At 47.3% G+C, this 24,601-nt stretch overlaps 1 protein-coding gene across 8 annotated transcripts in view; it reads right to left on the reverse strand.

Annotated features, from left to right (window-relative positions):
- The window catches only part of NPRL3 (NPR3 like, GATOR1 complex subunit), a 60,648-nt gene extending 50,484 nt beyond the window's left edge, over window positions 1–10,164 (reverse strand). For 3 of the 8 annotated variants that reach the window (XR_010137699.1, XM_063717125.1, XM_063717124.1), the window contains exons 1-2: window positions 9,327–9,674; window positions 821–890 (exon numbers count right to left, since the gene is read on the reverse strand). Coding sequence is in view for 5 of the 8 variants with exons in the window: in XM_063717125.1 (XP_063573195.1) it covers window positions 821–890; window positions 9,327–9,444 (188 nt within the window). In the remaining 3 variants the exon portion in view is untranslated. Of the gene's footprint in view, window positions 1–820; window positions 891–9,326 lie in introns of all 8 variants that reach the window. The other 5 variants (XM_024233295.3, XM_054533246.2, XM_054533241.1 and 2 more) reach the window with 5 other exon arrangements.
- Window positions 10,165–24,601: the final 14,437 nt, after the last annotated feature.

The raw sequence follows: 24,601 nt of genomic DNA on the forward strand, positions 1-24,601 counted from the left end.
TGGTGCTGCCTTGTCAGAGAACTGCAGAGAAACAGCACCACCTCACTGCACAGCAAAGGCCCAGCACAGGGATCTTAGCTATTTTTTCCCGGGACGGTGGAGGCCAAGTCCTTTACTCCACACAGGCCTTGTCTGTGTTTAAGGGAACCCAGGGCAGGTAACTCACAATCTTCCCTCCCTCACCTGGGCCTGTGTTACCATTTACTATGCTTCAAAATGAACAGAAGGCGGAAGTGGTCATTTCTAAAGTTCCTACCCTGGTAGTGCCTCCCAGAGACAGCAGGGGGCACAAACACAGGAAGGAACCGGATCCACCTTTCATCTGTGCCTAAAAGAACATCAAAGAACATCAAGGTTCACACCATCCCAGCTCTAAGCCCCACTGCCCATATCACCACCTGAGCCTGGACACCAAGAAGGGACTTCACCAGGCTGTGCTAAACCCAAGCACCTGCATTTGACCTCTGGGTACATGCTCAAGGAATTAGATCCAAAGACAACAACATAGGGGTCTGACTTCCTCTACGTTCCTTTCATAGGAGATAAACATCCCACATGTACATGGCCTCATCTGTGCTCTGACCTGCTTTACCCACCAGACAAGACTGAAGCTGGAACAGGTGCCCAAATGATTCAGCAAGCCCAAGACTGTCGATGCAGTCCTCCACTCTACACTACCTGAAAGCACCTACTAAATGGAAAAAAAAAAAAAACACCGGACTTCTCAGGGAGAAAATATCTGGGCGAACAGGAGGGTGGGGCTTTGCCCAGGCCTGGGACCAGGACGAGCCCCACCCTGAAGTGACCACAGAGCCCTTACCTGGAATCGCCATCCTGGTCATCAGCATGGTCGCCCGTGTTGTTAACAGCGTATCTGCTACGTGGCTTATCTGAGCGAGGGCAAAAAGAAGGGAAGGGCTAAGAAAACAGGATCCTTCCACATACAGAAGGATTATGGAACCACTAAAAGCCATGTTTTCCAAAACATGGTCTATCCATACCATGTAATATTACTCAGACATAAAAAGGAACGAACATGGGTGAACCGTGACAACATAACGCTGAATAAGCCAGAGACAAAAGAACAAATAGTGCACTTACAGTATATGAAATGTCTAGAACAGGCAAATGCATCAAGACAGAAAGTAGATTAGAGGTTAGCAGGGGCTGGGAGCAGGGGAAATGAAGAGTTATTGGTCAGTGGTTACAGAGTTTCAGTTTAGGTGATGAAAAAGCTTTAGAAATAGATAGCGGTAATGGTTGCACACTATAATGAATGTAATTAATGCCACTTAATTATACACTTACAAATCAATAAAACGACAAATCTTATGTTATCTTCAAAAACAGTGACAAGCCAGGCATGGTGGCTCACGCCTGTAATCCCAACCCTTTAGGAGGCCAAGGTGGGTGGATCACCTGAGGTTAGGAGTTCGAGAACAGCCTGGGAAACATGGCGAAACCCCGTCTCTACTAAAAATACAAAAATTAGCCAGGCGTGGCCTAGCGCGCTGGCTCACACCTGTAATCCCAGCACTTTGGGAGGCCTAGGCGGGCGGATCACGATATCAGGGGATCAAGACCATCCTGGCTAACACAGTGAAACCCCGTCTCTACTAAAAATACAAAAAATTAGCCGGGCGTGGTGGCGGGTGCCTGTAGCCCCAGCTACTCTGGAGGCTGAGGCAGGAGAATGGTGTGAACCCGGGAGGCAGAGCTTGCAGTGAGCCAAGATCGCGCCACTGTACTCCAACCTGGGAGACAGAGTGAGACTCTGTTTCAAAAAAAAAAAAAATTAGCCGGGCATGGTGGTGGGCACCTGTAATCCCAGCTACTCAGGAGGATGAGGATTGTGCTACTGCACTTGAGCCTGGATGACAGAGTGAGACTCTCGGTCTCAAAAAAAAAAAGAAAAGAAAAAAAAAAGCTAACAATCAGCTCAGCCTTCAGCAAAACAATCGTTTTGCTGGTGAAAGTTATTGCCTCAATGTTGATGGCTGTTGACTGATTATAGAGTGGTACTTGCTGAAGGCTGGGGTGCTGTAGTAATTTCTTAAAATAAGACAACAATGACGTCTGCTACATCTATCAACTTACTCTTCCTTTCATGAAAGATTTCTCTGTAGTATGGGACGTTGACAGCACTTTATCCACCACAGAACTTCTTTCAGAATTGGAAGCAATGCTCTCAAACTGTACCACCGCTTTATCAACTAAGTTTATATAATATTTGAAATCTCTGTTGTCATTTTAACAATGTTTACAACATCTTTACCAGGAATACATTCCATCTCCAGAAGCTACTTTTTTTTTTTTTTTTTTTTTTTTTTTTTGAGACAGGGTATCACTCTGTCATCCAGGCTGGAGTGCAGTGGTGTGATCACGGCTCACTACAGTCTTGACCTCCCAAGGCTCAGGTGATCCTCCTACCTCAGTCCCCTGAGTAGCCGGGACTACAGGCATATGCCACCCATGCCTGGCTAGTTTTTGTATTTTTAACAGAGTTGAGTTTTTGTCATGTTGCCCAGGCTGGTCTCGAACTCCTGGGCTCAAGTGATCCACCTGCCTCAGCCTCCGACGTGTTGGGATTACAGGCGTGAGTCAACACACCCAGCCCAGAAACTGCTTTCTTTGCCCATCCATAACAATCAAGTCCTCATCCATTCAAGTTTCATCGTGAGACTGCAGCATTTCAGTCACATCTTTAGGCCCCACTTCTAATTCTAGATCTCTTGCTATTTCCACCATATCTGCAGTTACTTCCTCCACTGAAGTTTTGACTCCTTCGAAGTCATCCATGAGGGCTGGAATCAACTTTATCCAAACTCCTGTTACTGTTGATATTTTGACATGATCACCAATGTTCTTAATGGCATCTATAATGGCACATGCTTTCCAGAAGGTTTTCAATTTATTTTGCCCTGATCTGTCCAAGGAATCACTATCTATGGCAGCTATAGCCTTACAAATTGTATTTCTTACATAGTAGGACTTGAAAGTCAAAATTACTTCTTCATCCAAGGGTTACAGAATGAATCTTGAGCTAGCGGGCATGAAAACAACATTAATCTCCCTCTACATCTCCCTTAGAAGCTCTTGGATGACTAGGTGCATTGTCAATGAGCAGTAATATTTTGAAAGGAATATTTTTCTGAGTAGTAGGTCTCAACAGTGGGCTGAAAATATTCAGTAAACCCTGCTGTAAACATGTACTGTCATCCAGGCTTTGTTGTTCCACTGAGAGAGCACAGGCAGAGCAGATTCAGCATAATTCTGAAGGGTCTTAGGATTCTTATAATGGTAAATGAGTATTGGTTTCAACTTAAGGCCACTAGCTACATTAGCTTCTAACAAGAGAGTCAGTCTGTCCTTTGAAGTTTTGAAGCCAGGTTTCTCTCTATGTATGAAAGTCCTAGCTGACATCTCCTTCCAATATAACGCTGTTTTGTCTACGTTAAAAATCTGTTGCCAGGCATGGTGGCTCACGCCTGTAATCCCAGCACTTTGGGAGGCCGAGGTAGGTGGATCATGAGGTGAGGGGTTCGAGAGCAGCCTGACCAACATGGTGAAACCCCGTCTCTATTAAAAATACAAAAATTAGCTGGGCGTGGTGGCGGGTGCCTGTAATCCCAGCTACTCAGAAGGCTGAGGCAGGAGAATTGCTTGAACCCAGTAGGTGGAGGTCGCAGTGAGCCAAGATCGCGCCACTGCACTCCAGCCTGGGCGACAGAGAGAGATTCCGTCTCAAACAAACAAACAAACAAACAAAAAATCTGTTGCTGGGGGTGGTGGCTCACGCCTGTAATCCCAGCACTTTGGGAGGCCGAGACAGGCGAATCACCTGAGGTCAGGAGTTTGAGACCAACCTGACCAACATGGTGAAACCCCGTGTCTACTAAAAATACAAAAAAAAAAAAAAAAAAAATTAGCTGGGTGTGGTGGTGCATGCCTGTAATCCCAGCTACTTGGGAGGCTGAGGCAGGAGAATTGCTTGAACCCGGGAGGCAGAGGTTGCAGTGAGCTGAGATTGCACTATTGCACTCCAGCCTGGGCAACAAGAGCAAAAACTCCGTCTCAAAAAAAAAGAAAAGGAAATCTGTTGTTTAATGAAGACACCTTCATCAATTATCTTAGCTAAATCTTCTGAATAACTTGCTGCAGCTTCAACATCAGCAGCTGCTGCTTCACCTTGCACTTTTTTATGTTGTTGTTGTTGTTTGAGACAGAGTGTCGCTCTGTTGTCCAGGCTGGAGTGCGGTGTTGCAATCTCGGCTCACTGCAAGCTCTGCCTCCCGGGTTCATGCCATTCTCCTGCCTTAGCCTCCCAAGTAGCTGGGACTACAGGCGCCCGCCACCATGCTGTGCAGGGGCAAAAGCATTCTATATGCCTGTGACAAACCAGAGTTTGTTCCACCACCACATTTAAAGGGAAGACAACCACAGGCCTCTACATCAAAATGACGGTCCAATGGGGTGTCCAGCAAGCCCCATCCCCCTTCCCGGCTAATTTTTTGTATTTTTAGTAGAGACAGGGTTTCACTGTGTTAGCCAGGATGGTCTTGATCTCCTGACCTCGTGATCTGCCCGCCTCGGCCTCCCAAAGTGTTGGGATTACAGGTGTGAGCCACCGCGCCCGGCCCACCTTGCACTTTTACGTTATAGAGATGCTTTCCTTAAATCTCATGAACTAACTTCTGCTAGCGTCCAACTTTTCTTCTGCAGCTTCCTCACCTCTCTCAGCCTTCTCAGAATTAAAGACAGTTAGAGCCTTGTTCTGGATTAGGCTTTGGCTTAAGAGAATACTGTGGCTGGCCTGATCTATCCAGACCACTGAAACTTTCCATACCAGCAACAAACAAAGCTATTTACCTTTTTATCATGCATTCACTGTTTTGTTTTGCTTTGTTTTGAGACAGAGTCTCCCTCTTGTTGCCCAGGCTGGAGTGCAATGGCAGATCTCAGCTCACTGCAACCTCCGCCTCCCAGGCTCAAGCAATTCTCCTGTCTCAGCCTCCTGAGTAGCTGGGATTACAGGCATGGACCTACACTCCCAGCTAATTTTTGTATTTTTTTTTTTAGTAGAGACGGGGTTTCACCATGTTGTCCAGGCTGGTCTCAAACTCCTGACCTCGTGATCCGCCCACCTTGGCTTCCCAAAGTGCTGGGATTACAGGCATGAGCCACTGTGCCCAGCGTTTGTTTGTTTGTTTGTTTCTTTTAAGAGTCAGGGACTCCCTATGTTGCCCAGGCTAGATCGCAACTCCTGGGCTCAAGCAATTTTCCTGCTTACACCTCCCAGGTAGCTGGGAGTACAGGTGCAGGCCTGGCTCAGAGTAACACTTCCCATTTCCTTCAAGAGCTTTTCCTTTGCATTTACCATTTGGCTGTTTCGTGCAAGCGGACTAGCTTTTGGCCTAGTTCACCTTTCAACATGCCTTCCTCAAGAAGCTTAATCATTTCTAGCTTTTGATTTAAAGTGAGAAACATGTGATTCTTTATTTCACTTGAACCCTTAGAGGCCACTGTAGATAACCGGCTTAATTTCAATACTGTTGTGTCTAAGGGAACAGGGTGGTCCAAGGAGATGGAAACAGATGGGGGAACAGCCAGAATATACACAATTATTGATGAAATTTGCTATCTTATGTGGGCATGGTTCTTGGTACCCCAAAACAATCACAATAGTAACATAAAGATCATGTATCACCATAACAGATACAATAATAATGAAAAAGTTTGAAATACTGCAAGAATTACCAAAACATCACACAGAGACACAAAGTGAGTATATATTGTTGGAAAAATGGTGCTGACAGACTTGCTGGACACAGGGTTGCCATAAACCTTCAATTTGTAAAAAACACAATAAAGTGAAGGGCAATAAAACGAGGTAGGCCCCTATGCACATGTACACATACACACCCCCTCACAGTGTGGGATGACAATTAGGTTGGAAAAAGCATAGGCAAAATAAAAAGAATTTAAATGTACATACACCAAGAGCCTTCATATACACAAACAATAATACTTTACCAGAGTAAAAAAATTTAAAAACCTAGTGATGAACCTAAGAAGAGTGCAAGAGGCCCATGAAAACAATGGAAAAGCTAATAAGAGAGAAAGAATGAATAGAAGACATATCATTTTCCTGAACAGGAAGATTCAACATAAAGATGCTTTTTCTTCCCAGTTAATCAACAGATTCAAAGCTACCTACACCAAGAGCTTGCGAGTGGGACCTAATACACTTGATGCTAAAGTTTACAGGGAAAAATAATAAAGCACAGCCAGGATAATGCTGAAAAGAAAAGTAATGGCAAGTGACTAACCTTACTGATAGTATAACATAATATAAAGTTACAGTAATTATTATGGAACCTACACATAGATCATTGGAGGAGATAAGAAAGATAAAAAAATAGATCCAAGTAAACATGAGAATTTAGCACATGATAAAGACAGCAGAATCAATTAGTGGAAGTAAGGTGAATTATTCAATAAAATTATGTTGGGACCAGTTAGCCATATGGAAAAGAAAATTATGTTGGCCCAATCAATCATCATTTGGCCACGTTGTGGCCCGTTATAACTCCAGTTCCACAGGGCTCCAAAGGCAACCACGCAGTTCATCTGCAACTCTTCACAAGAGCCCAGAAAATATCAGCTCTTAGGATGAGCCTTCACCTTATGCCAAGACAAACACATTTAAAAACAAGACATACTTTGGGAGGCCGAGGAAGGCAGATCATGAGGTCACGAGTTCAAGACCAGCCTGGCCGATATGGTGAAACCACATCTTTACTAAAAATACAAAAATTAGCCAGGCGTGTTGGCACGCATCTGTAATCCCAGATATTCGGGAGGCTGGGACAGGAGAATCACTTGAACCCGGGAAGCAGAGATTGCAGTGAGCCAAGATCACGCCATTGCACTCCAGCCTGGGCAACAGAGTGAGACTCTGTCTCAAAAAAAAAAAAAAAAAAAAAAAAAAAGACATAAACAGTCTGGAGGAAAATAAGGGAGTTTTTTATTGTTGTTGTTAATAATTTTGGAGAGCAGAACGCCCTTCTATTTAAAACAAAACTCAGAAACCACAAGAGATTAGACTGAAAACTCCATAAAAATCAAAACTCTGGCAAGAACTACACAGAAGCAAACAGGGTAACTACAGCTTTGTCACAAGACCTATTTTTACATTAAATATATAAAGAACTCCTTCAAATCTATAAGGAAGAAAAATCAAACAACCCAAGAGAACATTAGGCAAAGGTTATAAATAAGTCATTCACTGAAAAGGAAATCCAAATGGCTCCAAAAATAGGAAAATATGCTTTCTATCTCAATTAAAAGGCAAATAAACATTAAAATTACTACCAGATATAATTTTTCACCTACCAGATTAGATTGAAAAATCTAACCTATTAAAAATAAATATGGAATTCACTGTGGCCGGTAAAAAGGGCAAGGATGCTCGACAGGTTCTGATTCTACATCAAAGATGCACACATGAAGTGAAAATGAAAACGGGCAGAACAGTGTGTATGGTGTGACTTTGCTTGTGCTTAGAAAAAAAACACAAGTGCAGGCTGGGCGTGGTAGCTCACGCCTGTAATCCCAGCACTTTGGGAGGCCAAGGCAGGCGGATCACGAGGTCAGGAGATCGAGACCAGCCTGGCCAACATGGTGAAACCCCATCTCTACTAAAAATAAAATAAAATAAAAATTAGCTGGGCATGGTGGCGCATGCCTGTAATCCCAGCTACTCGGGAGGCTGAGGCAGAATTGCTTGAACCAGGGGATCAGAAGGTTGTGGTGAGCCGAGATTGCACCACTGCACTCCAGCCTGGCGAGACTGCAAGACTCATCTCAAAAAAAAAAAAAAGAAAAAAGAAATACATACGCCTGTATTTACACAGAAGGTCCTGGAACGACACACAAAAACAATAACAGTAGTTACCCCTATGATGGAAACTGGGGGCTGGGGGCCAATAGTAGAAAAGAACTTTCTTTTCATAATCTAAACTCCTTTATATCTTTAAAACTTTCTGCTATATCAACAAGTTTAAAAATAATTTTAAAACAAAATATAAAATAAAAACTGAACAGTCTGGGTGCGGTGGCTCACACCTGTAATCCTAGCACTTTGGGAGGCCGAGGCAGGTAGATCACTTGAGGCCAGAAGTTCGAGATCAGCCTGGCCAACATGGCAAAACCCCATCTCTACTAAAAAAAAAAAAAAAAAAAAAATAGCAGGGTGTGGTGGCGCACGCCTGTAGCCCTAGCTACTTGGGAGGCTGAGGCAGGAGAATCCCTTGAGCCCGGGAGGTGGAGGTTGCAGTGAGCCGAGATCACGCCACTGAACTCCAGCCTGGGCGACAGAGCGAGACTCCGTCTCAAAAAATAAATAAAATAAAAACGAAAACTGAACATTCATGATGATGAAAAATCAAAAGTAACCTACATGCCGTCACAGAGGAAGGCAGCAGCCTGCAGCTAAAGGTGAGGTTGATCCCTGCTTGCAAAGGCAGACGGAGCTCCAAGGCCGACTATAGGAAAAGGGCGCCACAGAACAATTCGTGCGATGAAAAACCCCACGCAACGTTCTCTTTTCCTGTGGATAGATCTGCATCTATGTACAGGGCAGACAACTCCCAACACGGCCAGGGATGATCCCTGTGCTGGCTGGAACTTGGGGTGGCAAAGACAACTTCAGATGTTCACGTTTTTTTTTTTTTTTTTTTTTTGAGACGGAGTCTTGCTATGTTGCCCAGGCTGGAGTGCAGTGGCGCGATCTCGGTCCACTGAAACCTCCGCCTCCCGGGTTCAAGCAATTCTCCTGCCTCAGCCTCCCGAGTAGCTGGGATTATGGGCACGCACCACCACGCTCGGCTAATTTCTGGGTTTTTTTATTTTTATTTTTTCAGTAGAGACGGGGTTTCAACCATGTTGGCCAGGCTGGCCTCGAACTCCTGACCTCAGGTGATCCGCCCGCCTCGGCCTCCCAAAGTGCTGGGATTACCGCCACCGGCCTTGTTCGCGTAATTTTGTATTTTCTCAAGATGAATACATCCCAAACTCATTTTATTTTATTTTACTTTATTGTTTAAAGGCTGGAGACTGATAAAATGTCAGCAGTAGTTGCTTTGGTGTGGTGAACAATGCATGATTTTAATTTTTTTTACTTTTAATTTTTTTTCCTTTTTCTACTTTTCAAATACTCTACAACGAGCAGGTCTCGAATGCCCAGCAAAAGCTAAGCTCCGCGAGGCGGCCCTGGAATGAGGCGGCCCCCGCGAGCGCCAGGCCCCCGCCCAGAGCTCACTTACTTGTCTGGGACGCCGGGTGCTCCTGGCTTCTCTGGAAGGGGTACCTGAACAGCAGCTTATTGCCCCTGCTCCCCGAGCTCACCAGAATCACGCTGATGGGGCTGGTGTTGTCCCGCATCCCGCCGTGGGGCCGGGGCCGGGGGCGGAGGGGGCCCGAGGAGGACGAGGGCGGGGGCGGAGGGGGCCTGAGGAGGACGACGCGGGGACGGGGGGAGCCTGAGGAGGGCAGGGGTGGAGGCGGAGGGGGCCTGAGGAGGGCAGGGGTGGAGTCGGAGGGGGCCTGAGGAGGGCAGCGGTGGAGGCGGAGGGAGCAGCGCGACAGTCACCAACCCACGTGCCACGCTCCGGGCTCGCGAGACTTCGGCGACACAGTCCGGAGGAGCTGCTGAGGCGGCGGCCGGGAGAATGGCGCAGGCGCAGGCAGCGGAATGCGCAGGCGCGGGGTCTTTAGGAAGCCTCCGAGCTGCCCGGGTGCTGTATGGAGCCGTACGATTCTCGCTTGGGGCACAGCGGCCCTCTTGCTGGTGTGGATGGGAAAGGCGCGGGGTCGAGTCAGCGTCCCTCTCGATGTTGGTTTCTTCATTTTAAAAATAACACTTGGGCCGGGGGCGGTGGCTGACGCCTGTAATCCCAGGATTTTGGGAGGCCGAGGCGGGCGGATCACGAGGTCAGGAGATCGAGACCATCCTAGCTAAAACAGTGAAACCCCGTCTCTACTAAAAAATAGAAAAAATTAGCCGGGCGTGGTGAAAGGCGCCTGTAATCCCAGAGGAGACTCGCTTGAACCCGGGAGGCGGAGGTTGCAGTGAGCCAAGATCACGCCATTGCACTCCAGCCTGGGCGACAGAGCGACGAGACTCCGTATCAAAAAAAAAAAAAAAAAAAAATGCCGGGCGCGGTGGCTCACGCCTGTAATACCAGCACTTTGGGAGGCCGAGGCGGGTGGATCACGAGGTCAGGAGTTACAGACCATCCTGGCCAACACGGTGAAACCCCGTCTCTACAAAAAATACAAAAAAAAAAAAAATTAGCCGGGCGTGGTGGCGGGCGCCTGTAATCCCAGCTACTCAGGAGGCTGAGACAGGAAAATCGCTTGAACCCGGGAGGCGGAGCTTGCGGTGAGCCGAGATTGCGCCACTGCACTACAGCCTGGGCGACAGAGCCTGGAAGCCGACAGGAGATCTTCGAGACCTTGGGCGAGGCAGTGACACTAAAGGCAGGAGCGACTACAGAAAAATAAATTAAACTTCATCAGATTGAAAACTTTCCTGCGGCCGGGCGCGGTGGCTCACGCCTGAAATCCCAGCACTTTGGGAGGCCGAGGTGGGTGGATCATGAGATCAGGAGATCTAGACCAGCCTGGCCAACATGGTGAAACCCCGTCTGTCTGCTAAAAATACAAAAATTAGCCGGGCGTGGCGGCGCGTGCTTGCAGTCCCAGCTACTTGGGAGGCTGAGGCAGGAGAATCGCTTGAACCCGGGAGGCGGAGTTTGCGGTGAGCCGAGATCGTGCCACTGAACTCCGGCCTGGCGACAGAGTAAGACTCCATCTCAAAACAAAACAAAAACTTCTGTGCTTTAAAGGACACCACCAAGAAAATTAAAAGTCCACCCACAGAACGGGAGAAAATATTTGTAAGTCACATATCTGATAAGGGAATTGTATCTAGAATGTAGGAAACTTACGACTCAACAATAAAAAGACAATTGAAAAATGCACAAAGGATATGAATATTTTTCCAGTGCATTATGCAAATGGCCAATAAGCACCAGAAGATGCTCAGCTCACGGTAGAGGCTCACGCCCGTGACCCCAGCGCTGAGCAACTCCAGACCAGCCTGTGCAAAATAGAAATTAAAAACGCTCAACATTATTAGGCATTAGAGGGATGCAAATCAAAACTACAAATTGATGCCACATCACACCTCCTACGATGGCTATAATCAAGAAGACAAAATAAGCGTCAGCAGGGGTGTGGAGAAACGGGAATCTCTCTCCTGTTGGTGGGAATGTAAGAGGCTACACTCGCTGTGGAAAACAGGCTGGCAGTTCCTGAAAGGTTAGAGTTAACACAACACTTAGCAAATCCCCCTTTTAGATATATAGCCAAGAGAAATGAAAGCATATGTCCACACAAAAACATGTGTGTTCTTAGTAATATTATTCATAATAGCCCAAAGTGGAAGCAATCCGAGGGTGTATCAATTGATGAATGGGTGAACATGGTATAGTTTGTTTATGGGAATACTATTCAGCCGTAAAAAGGGATGAAGTACGGCACATGAATCCATCTTGAAGACACACTAATATATGATTCCATCTATATAAGATGCCCAGAATAGGCAAATGCATAAAGACAGAATGATTAGTGGCTGCCTAGGGCTTCCAGGGGGTCAGGGGAAATATGGAGAGATTGATAGGGGTTTTTTGAAGGGGAGTGATGAAAATGTTCTAACGTTGACTGTGGTAATGGTTGCACAGCTCTGTGAATGTGAATACACTAAAAGACATGGAAGTACCGGGCGCGGTGGCTCACGCCTGTAATCCCAGTACTTTGGGAGGCCCAGGCAGGCGGATCACGAGGTCAGGAAATCGAGACCATCCTGGCTAACACGGTGAAACCCCGCGTCTACTAAAAATACAAAAAATTAGCTGGACGTGGTTGCGGGCGCCTATAGTCCCAGATACTCGGGAGGCTGAGGCAGGAGAATGGTGTGAACCCAGGAGGCGGAGCTTGCAGTAAGCCAAGATCACGTCACTGCACTCCAGCCTGGGCGACAGAGCGAGACTCCATCTCAAAAAAAAAAAACATGGAAGTGTACACTTGAAGTGGATAAGCTTTATGGTATGCAAATTGGTATGGTATGGTAAATTATATCTCAATGAAGTTGGTTTTTAAAAAATCACTCCACCTACCCTATCCCAGGCTTCCCCAGGAGGTAACTAAAGTTAATGGGCTTCTTTGGCTGCTTCCAGAACTTTCCCAAGCACATCAAATGCATCAGAACCTAACCACTTGACTGAGGGATGTGCATTTTCACTGTTGCAAGTAACCCTCTTGCACCAACACTGACACTAATGAGTATTTTGCAGAACAAATTTGTGGATTGGCCTCACCAGGGTGAAGGGTACGTGCATTTGAAATGGCTCAGCAGTACCAACAGGTGTGTTTTCTTGCACAGGGCTGCATAACATTTTTTTTTTTTTTTTGAGACTGAGTCTTGCTCTGTCACCCAGGCTGGAGGGCAGTGGCACAATCTCAGTTCACTGTAAGCTCTGCCTCCCGGGTTCACACCATTTTCCTGCCTCAGCCTCCCAAGTAGCTGGGTCTACAGGCGCCTGCCACCACGCCTGGCTAATTTTTTTTTTTTTTTTTTTTTTTTTTGAGATGGAGTCTTGCTCTGTCGCCCAGGCTGGAGTGCAGTAGCGCCATCTCGGCTCACTGCAAGCTCCGCCTCCCGGGTTCATGCCATTCTCCTGCCTCAGCCTCCCCAGTAGCTGGGATTACAGGCGCCCGCCACCACACCTGGCTAATTTTTTTGTATTTTTAGTAGAGACAGGGTTTCACCACATTAGCCAGGATGGTCTCGATCTCCTGACCTCAGGTGATCCGCCTGCCTCAGCCTCCCAAAGTGCTGGGATTACAGACGTGAGCCACTGCGCCCTGCCTAATTTTTTGTATTTTAAGTAGAGATGGGGTTTCACCGTGTTAGCCAGGATGGTCTCGATCTCCTGACCTCGTGATCCACCCGCCTCAGCCTCTCAAAGTGCTGGGATTACAGGCGTGAGCCACCACACCGAGCCTGCATAACATTTTTTTTTTTTTTTCTGAAATTACCGGAAAGGAAAATGGTGTCTTGTCCTATGTTGCATTTCTTTGATTGAGAGAGAGAGCTGCATCACTTAATTATTTGCAGAGAATTGCCTTTCTTGTTTTCTTTACAGGTTGTCTGTTCTTGGATGGTTTGGCTGTGTTCTTTCTGAGGAATAGATAACCTCTGTTACACATTTTGCAAGCCTTTATCCCAGTCGTCCGTGTTTTGATTTTATGTATAATCAAAAGGTTTGTGAGTTCTCCCACACTTCCCAGGAGTGCCTCTGGGATGGAAATGAGAGTGCAGGAGCAGGGCTTGAGGCTGCAAGGGTGAGATGGGACAGATGGGGGTGGGGGAACCCGGGGCGGTGGCCGGTGGTGGTAATGGAGGCCTCCTCACAGGGACACTGGGTGTCTGCGTGCGACCACGCGAATGGAGCAGGACTGTGACTCAGGTCTCGCTCTTCTGACCTAATCGTGCTACTGCCCCAATGGGCAGAACCTTGGGGCTTCAGACTGGACATCTCTGGGCTCAAAGGATCCCACTGTTCCCCCAGTTACCCTCTCAGGGCTGGCCTCCTGCCAGTAACCCCAGCACTCATTGTTCATTCTTCTGACTATCGTCAATCATAATGAGCGCTCGAACTGGTGAAAGTGCAGGGAGCTCACCATGACCCCAGCCCACAGAGGTCCTGGGTGTGTCCGTGCCCTTGCAGCAGCACTCTGGATCCCAGTGCCACCCTCATGTCCATGTTTGTACCTCATTGGCTGTGACAGAAATGAGACATCATCGTCACACCCTGGCCTGAGGGTCAGTGGGCCTTGCTTTGGACCTCAGTTTCCCCACCAGTAACAGGGTTCACAGCAGATGGTCCCTGAGTGAGTTCCAGCTCTAAGTTCTCCCAGTGTCTCCTGGACAAGGAAGCACCAGGGCCAACCTCCATTTGCTACAGGGGACATCCTCAGGCTCTTCTCTGCTAAGACCCCACACCTCCAAGGCCTCCTGATTTTACCTTTAAATAGCTGTTTCATGACCTGCTTTTTTGGAAACTGAAACCCCTGACCCTTCCTCCCAGCCTGGGCCTGCCCTTGGCAGGATAGAAGGCCTTATCGGTCCTGCCACTTGGTCTGGGCCTCAAAGGGCCACCACCATCTGCAGGAGGGCCGGGTGGGGCTCACAGACACTATCTGGGACTTGCCTGGACACCTCCACCTTCTCAGCTGAGTGTTACTGCCCCACCAGGGAGAACCACTCACACACAATAGTAATAAAAATAATTTAAAATTCATGCTGCAAGTTCCCAAGCGCCCTCCCAACACTGAGGTGGGGGCTAGTCTAATCCCTGTGCCTGGAGCTTGGAATTCAGGCCGGAAACCACCAGTGGACACCAGCATTCCACACTCACTGCACAGGCTTGGGCTCAAACCAAGGCCCAGGGACAGGAAGGGACAAGCCCCAGCCCCAGCCAGCCTCCCAGCCCACACAAACCATCAGGGCTTGTTTTCTGCTCCACAGAAGCCTCAGACATGTTTCATAACCTCCTGGAGCCTCCGTTTCCTTATCTTTCCAATGTAATGATGGCCAGGTGCAGTGGCTCACGCTTGGAATCCCAAGCACTTTAGGAGGCTGAGGCGGGTGGATCACTTGAGCTCAGGAGTTTGAGGCCAGCCTGGGCAACATGGCAAAACTCTGTCTCTACTAAAAATACAAATATTACCCAGGCATAGTAGCACGTGCCTATACTCCCAGCTACTCAGGAGGCTGAGGTGGGAGGATCACCTGAGCTTAGGAAGTTGAGCCTGCAGTGAGCCGAGATTGTCACACTGCACTCTAGCCTGGAGGACAGAGTAAAGAAGACCCTGTCACAAAACAAAACATAACAAAATAAACAAACAAACAACCCAACTAATGACAATAAAATAAACCCTCCCTCACAGGGTGGTTGTGAGGGTCAAGCACCCAGAATGAAGAGTGTTGGTGCCATGTGCAGAACTTAGAAAGTGCTCAACAAATGCCAGCCAAACAGACATGGACTCCCCTCAGCACAGTCAACCCAAGGTGGACTGTCGCCAAACGCAAAAGACCACACAGTAAAGCTTTCAGAAATGTGGTCTAGTGGCCAGGCGCTGTGGCTCATGCCTGTAATCTCAGCACTTTGGAAGGCTGAGGCGGGTGGATCACAAGGTCAGGAGTTTGAGACTAGCCTGACCACCTGACCAATGTGGTAAAACCCCGTCTCTACTAAAGATTCAAAAAATTAGCTGGGTGTGGTGGTGCACACCTGTAATCCCAGCTGCTCGGGAGACTGAGGCAGGAGAATTGCTTGAACCCAGGAGGCAGAGGTACAGTGAGCTAAGATTGCGCCATTGCACCCCAGCCTGGGAGACAGAGCGAGACTCCGTCTCAAAAAAAAAAAAGTTAGCCGGGTGGTAGTGGCATGTACCTGTAATCCCAGCTACTTGGGAGGCTGAGGTAGGAGAATGCTTGAGCCTGGGAGGTGGAGGATTGCGGTGAGCCAAGATGGCGCCACTGCACTCCAATCTGGGTGAGACAGTGAGACCCTGTCTCAAAAAAAAAAAAAAAAAAAAGTGATCTAGAAGACTCTCTTCACTTTGAGATAAAATTTGCATAACATAAAGATAACCGTTTTAATGAGAACAAGTCAATGGCATTTAGCACATTCAGAGTGTTGTGCAACAACCACCTCTCCCTAGTTCCAGGACATTTTCATCGCCTCAGATGGAAATGCCCTCCTCACTGAGGCATCTCTCCCGGCCTTTCTCCTCCCCGGCCCTAATAACCTCTAATCTACTTTCTGCTGGGATTTGCCCATTCTGTACGTTTCCTAAAAATGGCTTATCTAAGCCCCACAATTTCATGCAGCACGTAGCCTCGTGTGTGACTTCTTTCACTTGGTGTAATGGTTCGAGGCTTGTCCATGTTGTAGCCTGAGTCAGAACTTCGTTGTCATGGCTGAATAATATCTCACGGTGTGGAAATATCAGTTTGCTTATCTGTTCATCCAGTGATGGACATTTGGGTTGTTTCTACCTTTTGGCTATTGGGAAAGGAAAGGATAACATTTTTTAATTGGATTTTTAAAGTCACTAGTTTGACTGCATTAAAATTATAAATTTTTGTTTAACTAGAATATCATTAAGATACAGAGTTGGGGGAGATCTAACACACAAAAGTGCAAAGGAATTATATCCAGAATATTTTTGAAATTTCTACAAATCAATGACCGGCAACACAGTGGGAAAGTGGCCAAGACTAAAATACGTTAATAAAGAGGAAACCGAAATGGCCAGTAAATATGGGCTCAACCTCACTAATTATCAGGAAAATGTAAATTAAGACCACAAGAGAAACCACTACACACTCACCAAAAATTACACACCCAATAAAAAGGCTAATTTTTTTTTTTTTTTTTTTTTTTTTTTGAGATGAAGTCTCACTCTATTGCCCAGGCTAGAGTGCAATGGTGCGATCTTGGCTCACTGCAACCTCTGCCTCCTGGGTTCAAGCGATTCTCCTGCCTCAGCCTCCTGAGTACCTGGGATTACAGGCGTGCACCACCACACCCAGCTAATTTTGCATTTTTAAATAGAGACGGGGTTTCACCATGTGGGCAAGGCTAGTCTCGAACTCCTGACCTCGTGATCTGCCCGCCTTGGCCTCCTAAAGTGCTGAGATTACAGGCATAAGCCACTGTGCCCAGCCTAAAAAAGGCTAAAATTTAAGAAGACCAGGGCTTTGACTGCTATGGTTGGAATGTTTGTCTCCTCTAAAACTCTTGTTGAAACTTAATCCCCAGTGTGGCAGCGTTGAGAGGTGGGGCCTTTGGGGTAATGAGGTTGGATCATGAGGGTCCTAGCCCAATGAATGGATTAATGAGTTGTCATGGCAGTGGGGCTGGTGGCTTTATAAGAAGAGAGACCTGGCCGGGCACAGTGGCTCACACCTGTAATCCCAGCACTTTGTGAGGCCGAGATGGGCAGATCACAGGTCAGGAGATCGAGACCATCCTGGCTAACGTGGTGAAACCCTGTCTCTATTAAAAATACAAAAAATTAGCCGGGCGTGGTGGCGGGCACCTGTAGTCCCAGCTACTCGGAAGGCTGAGGCAGGAGAATGGCGTGAACCCGGGAGGCGCAGCTTGCAGTGAGCCGAGATCGCGCCACTGCCCTCCAGCCTGGGCGACAGAGCAAGACTCCGTCTCAAAAAAAAAAAAGAAAAAAAGAAGAGAGATCTCAGGTGGTGCACAAGCATACTCAGCCTGCAGAACCTGCAATTAATACTCTGTGCCACTTTGGGACTGCACAGAGTCCCCACTGGGCTTGAAACTTCTCAGCCTCCGTAACTGTAGGAAATAAATTCCTTTTAAAATAAATTCCACAGTCTCAGGTATTCTATTATAAGCAACAGAAAATGGAGTACTACACCGACTATATCAAATGTTTAGAAGGATTTGGAGCAAGGAGAATGCTCGCACACCACTAGGGAAAACTTAAGTTGGTTAACCACTCTGAAAATGTTTGGCATTATTTACTAAAGTTGAAAATATATATGTCCTATGACCCAGCAACTTTACTCCTAGGTATATATGTACAAAATAGAATTTCAGGCATGTGGGCACCAGGTGACATGTAAAGGAATGTTTATTGGAGCATTATTCATAATAGCCAAGAACTAAACAACACAAAGTCCCAGCCCAAGTACAATGAATAAATTGTGGTATATTCCTACAAGGAAATATTAATAGATACAGCAATGAAAATGAACACATATAACATGGCTGGTAAATCTGACATGAGAGAGTGAAAGAAGATGGACATTCAGTGTGCAGACGGTTGGATTAAAAATATTTTTTTAAAGGCCAGGCTTGGTGGCTCACACCTATAATCCTAGCACTTACAGAGGCTGAGGTGGGCAGATCACCTGAGGTCAGGAGTTCAGGACCAGCCTGGCTAACACAGTGAAACCCCACCTCTACTAAAAAATACAAAAATTAGTCAGGTGTGGTGGTACATGCCTGTAGTCCCAACTACTTGGGAGGCTGAGGCAGGAGAATCACTTGAACCTGGGAGGCGGAGGTTGCAGTGAGCCAAGATTGCGCCACTGCACTCCAGCCTGGGTGACAAAGAGAGACTCCGTCTAGAAAATAAATAAATAAATAAATAAATAAATAAATAACCAACAGGCCAGGAGCGGTGGCTCACGCCTGTAATCCCAGCACTTTGGGAGGCAGAGGTGGGCCTCCCACGAGGTCAGGAGATCGAGACCATCCTGGCTAACACGGTGAAACCCTGTCTCTACTAAAAATACAAAAAAAATTATCCAGGCGTGGTGGTGGGCGCCTGTAGTTCCAGCTACTCAGGAGGCTGAGGCAGGAGAATGGCGTGAACCCGGGAAGCGGAGCTTGCAGTGAGCCGAGATTGCACCACTGCACTCCAGCCTAGGCGACAGAGCGAGACTCCATCTCAAAAAAATAATAATAAATAAATAAATAAATAACAGATTGCATAAAGTGGCTAATGCCTGTAATCCAAGCACTTTGGGAGGCCAAGGCAGAAGCCTGAGCAACATGGTGAAACCCCATCTCTACAAAAAAAAAAAAAAATTAGCTGGGCATGGTGGCATGTGCCTGTGATCCCAGCTATTTGGGAGGCTGAGGCAGCAGGATCACTTAAGCCTGGAGGTCGAGGCTGCAATGAGCTATGATCGTCCCACTGCACTCCAGCCTGGGCAATAGAGCAAGACCCTGTCTCAAAACAAATAAACAAAAGCCAGACAGACACAAATGAGAGCATTCTGTATTGTTTCATTTCTATGAAGGTCAAAAGCAGGCAAAAACAACCAAAGTGCTTGCAGATGCATATCTGAGTAGTTAAAAACTTACTGAAAAGCAGGCCTGGCTCACGCCTGTCATCCCAGCACTTTGGGAGGTGGGCAGATCACGAGGTCAGGAGATCGAGACCATCCTGACTAACACGGTGAAACCCCATCTCTACTAAAAATTCAAAAAATTAGCCGGGTATGGTGGCTGGTGCCTGTGGTCCCAGCTACTCGAGAGGCTGAGGCAGGAGAATGGCATGAATCCGGGAGGTGGAGCTTGCGGTGAGCTAAGATCACGCGACTGCACTCCAGCTTGGGCAACAGAGCGAGACTCCATCTCAAAAAAAAAAAACTTACTGAAAAGCAAGAAGTCAGGTGGAGGTTACCTTTGGGGAGGATTGGGGTGCTGTCCACTTTCTAATAATTCATTAAACTATAGTCTACATCGTGTGCTATATTTCACGATGGAAACACAGAAAAGAGCTCTTGCCCATAATGCTGCTTTGCAGGTTTGGAAATTTCAGATTCAATTCCTCTCCTTGTGGGGGCCAAGGATGGGAAGGGCAGGTGGTTCCAGTAGGGAAAGAGGAGGCCCTGGGGCCTCAAAGTAGCTAAGAACCATCCCCCAGCATGGGCGGCACCCACCCTGGAAACAGGACTCTACTTCCTCCTCTGTTAGGGAGCAGAGCAGCCCTGCAGTGCCTTCTAGGCACAGGTCCTCACTCTGCAGCTGGAGGAATTCTCCCAGGCACTGACAGCCAGCCCTTCACGGCCCAAATGCCCCGTGCGCTCGGCCTCTAGACTTGCCTTCCCTGCTCTGTGTATCTCCCTCTGCCTGGCCCTCAGCCTCCTCTATCAGTCACTGTCTTCTCTGCCAGTCTATTCATCTGTCTCTGTCCCTCTCTCTGCCACCTTCTCTCCTATTGAGAAGCCAAAACCTCAGGCACAGACCCACACCCCCTCCTCATGGGCCCATGTGCCCAAGGAGCCCCTAGGTACCAGGCTGAGATGAACCAGGAGTGTCCTTCTGAACCAAGCAACAGCGAAGGGTGACCAGGGAGGGCCAGTTCATCTCGGTCTGAAAGAAGCTCCAGATGAGGAAAGGATACACTGGCCTCCTGCGGTCAGCAGCACTTCCCAGGACAGTGAGCAAGACAGGGGTAAGGCCAGAGTGGGTGGGCACACCCCTGGGAGAGAGGAGCCCTGCCACACAAGAAGAGGAGACCAGCAAGGAGGACCCAGGCAGTGCTAGAAGGGAGTTCCTGGAAGCCTGGTAGAGAGCCCCTCCCATCTGCTAAGCCCGGAGGGCATCAAAGGCTGCTGCTGTCCTCAACCCCTGACAATCTCATCATCTCACATTTCAGGCATGGAAGAATGAGGGCTGTTGCAAGTAAAACATCAAGATGGCTCTGTCATCAAGCCTGGATGACAGAGCCAAGCTCCATCTTAAAAAAAAAAAAAAAAATGCCTGTGGTCAAAGCTCTCCTTACAGGGGAAAACAAAACAAAACAAACTTCTCCTTAAAGAAAACATTTGCCTTTGATTGCATCATAATTCCAGCAGAATTTCGTGCAGGTAACTCTTTAGCTAACTCTAAAATTCATACAGAAAGGTAAAGAAATTAGAATAGCCAAAGAAATTTTGAAAGGAAGAATAAAGCGAGAGGAATCACATTCCTCAATTTTTAACAGCTCTATTGAGATAAAATTCACATACCATACAGTTCACCCATTTAAAGTGTATAATTCAGGCTGGGCGCAGTTGCTCACGCTTGTAATCCCAGCACTTTGGGAGGCTGAAACGGGCAGATCACCTGAGGTCGGGAATTCGAGACCAGTCTGACCAACATGGAGAAACACCATCTCTACTAAAAATACAAAATTAGCTAGGCATGGTGGCTCATGCCTGTAATCCCAGCTACTCGGAAGACTGAGGCAGGAGAACTGCTTGAACCCGGGAGACGGAGGTTGCCGTGAGCCGAGATCGCGCCATTGTGCTCCAGCCTGGGCAACAAGAGCAAAACTCCGTCTCAAAAAAAATAAACAAAAATAAATAAAGTGTACAATTCAGTAGGTTTTAGTATATTGACAGTTATGCAACCATTATCATAGTCAATTTTAGAACATTTTCATTACCCAAAAAGCAAACCCATATATTAATACATTAGCAGTCACAGCCCCCACGACGCCAGCACTAGAGAACCACCAATCTACTTTCGTGTCTGAGGATTTGCCCATTCTGGACACACCATGTACGTGGAATGATACAACATACGGCCTTTTTTGTCTGGCTTCTTTCCCTGAGCGTGTTTCCAAGGCCCTTTTGTGCTGCACAATGGATCGATCCTTCATTGCTTTCCATGGCTGAAGAGTATCCCGTTGGATGAATCATACCATATTTTATTCATCAGTGGATGGTCATTGTTTTTTGCCAAATATGAATAATGTTATTATATACATACAAACTTTTTTTTTTTTTTGGAAACAGAGTCTCGCTCTGTTGCCCAGGCTGGAGTGCAAAGACAAGATCTCGGCTCATTGCAACCTCTGCCTCCTGGGTTCAAGCGATTCTCCTGCCTCAGCTTCCTGAGTAGCTGGGATTACAGGCTCCTGCCACCACACCCAGCTAATTTTTGTGTTTTTAGTAGAGACGGGGTTTCGCCATGTTGGCCAGGCTGGTCTCAAACTCCTGACCTCAGGTGATCTGCCCGACTTGGCCTCTCAAAGTGCTGGGATTACACATGTGAGCCAAGCGATTCCCCTGCCTCAGCCTCCCGAGTAGCTGGGATTACAGGTGAGTGTGTGCATCACCACACTCGGCTATTTTTTTTTTTCTTTCTGTATTTTAGTAGAGACGGGGTTTCACTATGCTGGCCAGGCTGAGCACGAACTCCCGACCTCAGGTGATCTGCCCACCTTGTCCTCCCAAAGTGCTGGGATTACAGGCCTGGGCCACCGTGCCCGGCCACAGACTTTTTTTTAAGGTAGTAAGTTTTTTAATCCACTTAACAAAAATCAAACTTTTTTTTTTTTTTTTGAGACGAAGTCTTGCTCTGTTGCCCAGGCTTGAGTGCAGTGGTGCAATATTGGCTCACTGCAAACTTCACCTCCCGGGTTCAAATGATTGTCCTGCCTGAGCCTCCCAAGTACCTGGGATTATAGGCATTTCCCACCACGCCCAGCTAATTTTTGTATTTTTAGTAGAGACGGAGTTTCTCCATGTTGGCCAGGGTGGTCTCAAACTCCTGATCTCAGGTTATCTGCCTGCTTTGGCCTCCCAAAGTGCTGGGATTATATACACAAACTTTTGTATGGACATATGCTTTTGTTTCTTTCTTTCTTTGTTTCTTTTTTGATATGTAATCTGGCTCTGTCACCAGGCTGGAGTGCAGTGGCTCGATCTCAGCTCACTGCAACCTCCGCCTCCCAGGTTCAAGCGATTCTCCTGCCTCAGCAGCCTCCGAGTACCTTGGAATAAAGGTGCATATTGCTAAGCCTGGCTAACTTTTGTATTTTTAGCAGAGACGGGCTTTCACCATATTGGCCGGGCTGGTCTAGAACTCCTGACCTCAAGCGATCCACCTGCCTCGGCCTCCCAAAGTGTTGGGATTACAGGCATGAGCCACTGCGCCTGGCCTGCTTTTGTTTCTTTCTTTCTCTTTTTTTTTTTTTTTTTTTTTGAGACGGAGTCTCGCTCTGTCACCCAGGCTGTAGTGCAGTGGCGCGATCTCACTGCAAGCTCCGCCTCCCAGGTTCACGCCATTCTCCTGCCTCAGCCTCCTGAGTAGCTGGGACTACAGGTACCCGCCACCACGCCTGGCTAATTTTTTGTATTTTTTTAGTAGAGACGGGGTTTCACCTTGTTAGCCAGGATGGTCTCGATCTCCTGACCTCGTGATCCACCCGCCTCGGCCTCTCAAAATGCTGGGATTACAGGCGTGAGCCACCGCGCCCGGCCCTGCTTTTATTTCTTTTGGGTGTATATCTAGGAATGAAATAGCTGGGTCACAGGGCAACTCTGTTTAGTCTTTTGAGGAACTCCCAAGTTGTTTTCCACAATGTCTGCAACATTTTACTGTCTCACCAGCAGTACACAAAGATTTCCGTTTCTTCACATTCTTGCCAACACTTGTTATTGTGTCTTTTTAATTATAGTCATCCTAGTAGATGTGAAGTGGTATCTCTTCATGGTTTTGATTTGTATTTCCCTAGTGACTAACGATGTTGTGCATCTTCTTACATGTTTATTGGCCATTTGTGTATTTTCTTTTTTTTTTTTTTTTTTTTTGAGACAGAGTCTCGCTTTATCGCCCAGGCTAGAGTGCAGTGGCACAATCTCTGCTCACTGCAACCTCTGCCTCCTGGGTTCAAGCGATTCTCCTGCCTCAGCCTCCCAAGTACCTGGGATTAGAGGCACCCGCCACCACACTCAGCTAGTTTTTGTATTTTTAGTAGAGATGGGGTTTCGCCATGTTGGCCAGGCTGTTCTCAAACTCCTGATCTCAAGTGATCTGCCAGCCTTGATATATACCTTCTTTAATAGAAATGTACATTAAAGCCGGGCGTGGTGGTGCACGCCTATAATCCCAGCACTTTGGGAGGCCAAGGCAGGCAGATCTCCTGAGGTTGGGAGTTCAAGACCAGCCTGACCAACAGGGAGAAACCCCTTCTCTACTAAAAATACAAAATTAGCTGGGTGTGGTGGCGCATGCCTGTAATCCCAGCTACTCAGGAGGCTGAAGCAGGAAAATCACTTGAACCCAGGAGGCGGAGGTTGCAGTGAGCCGAGATTGCGCCATTGCACTCCAGCCTGGGCGACAAGAGCGAAACTCCTTTAAAAAAAAAAAAAAAAGTGCATTAAAATTATTTGCGATATTTCTTTTTTTAATTATTTATTTATGAGAGACAGGGTCTCGGTCTGTCACCCAGGCTGGAGTTAGGGTGAGATCCTAGCTTACTGCAGTCTCAAACTCCTTAGCTCAAGTGATGCTCCCACCTCAGCCTTCCAAGAAACTGGGACTATGGGCGCACTATGCCTTGCTAATTTTTGTTTGTTTGTTTGTTTGTTTGTTTTTTGTTTTTTGAGACAGAGTTTCACTCTGTCACCCAGGCTGGAGTGCAGTGGCACAATCTCGGCTCACTGCAACCTCCATCTCCCGGGTTCAAGCGATTCTCCTGCCTCAGCCTCCCAAGTAGCTGGGACTACAGGTGCACAACACCACGTCCAGCTAATTTTTGTATTTTCAGTAGAGATGGGGTTTCACCATGTTGGCCAAGATGTTCTTGATTTCCTGACCTCGTGATCTGTCCGCCTCGGCCTCCCAAAGTGCTGGGATTACAGGAGTCAGCCACCATGCCCAGCCAATTTTTTTTTTTTTTTTTTTTTTTTTGAGACGGAGTCTCGCTATGTCACCCAGGCTGGAGTGCAGTGGCGCAACCTCGGCTCACTGCAAGCTCCGCCTCCTGGGTTCACGCCATTCCCCTGCCTCAGCCTCCCCAGCAGCTGGGACTACAGGCACATGCTGCCATGCCCGGCTAATTTTTTGTATTTTTAGTAGAAATGGGGTTTCACTCTGTTAGCCAGGATGGTCTTGATCTCCTGACCTCATGATCTGTCTGCCTC

The sequence above is a fragment of the Pongo abelii genome, chromosome 18 (genome assembly GCF_028885655.2).
Source record: "Pongo abelii isolate AG06213 chromosome 18, NHGRI_mPonAbe1-v2.0_pri, whole genome shotgun sequence".
Taxonomy (NCBI): domain Eukaryota; kingdom Metazoa; phylum Chordata; class Mammalia; order Primates; family Hominidae; genus Pongo; species Pongo abelii.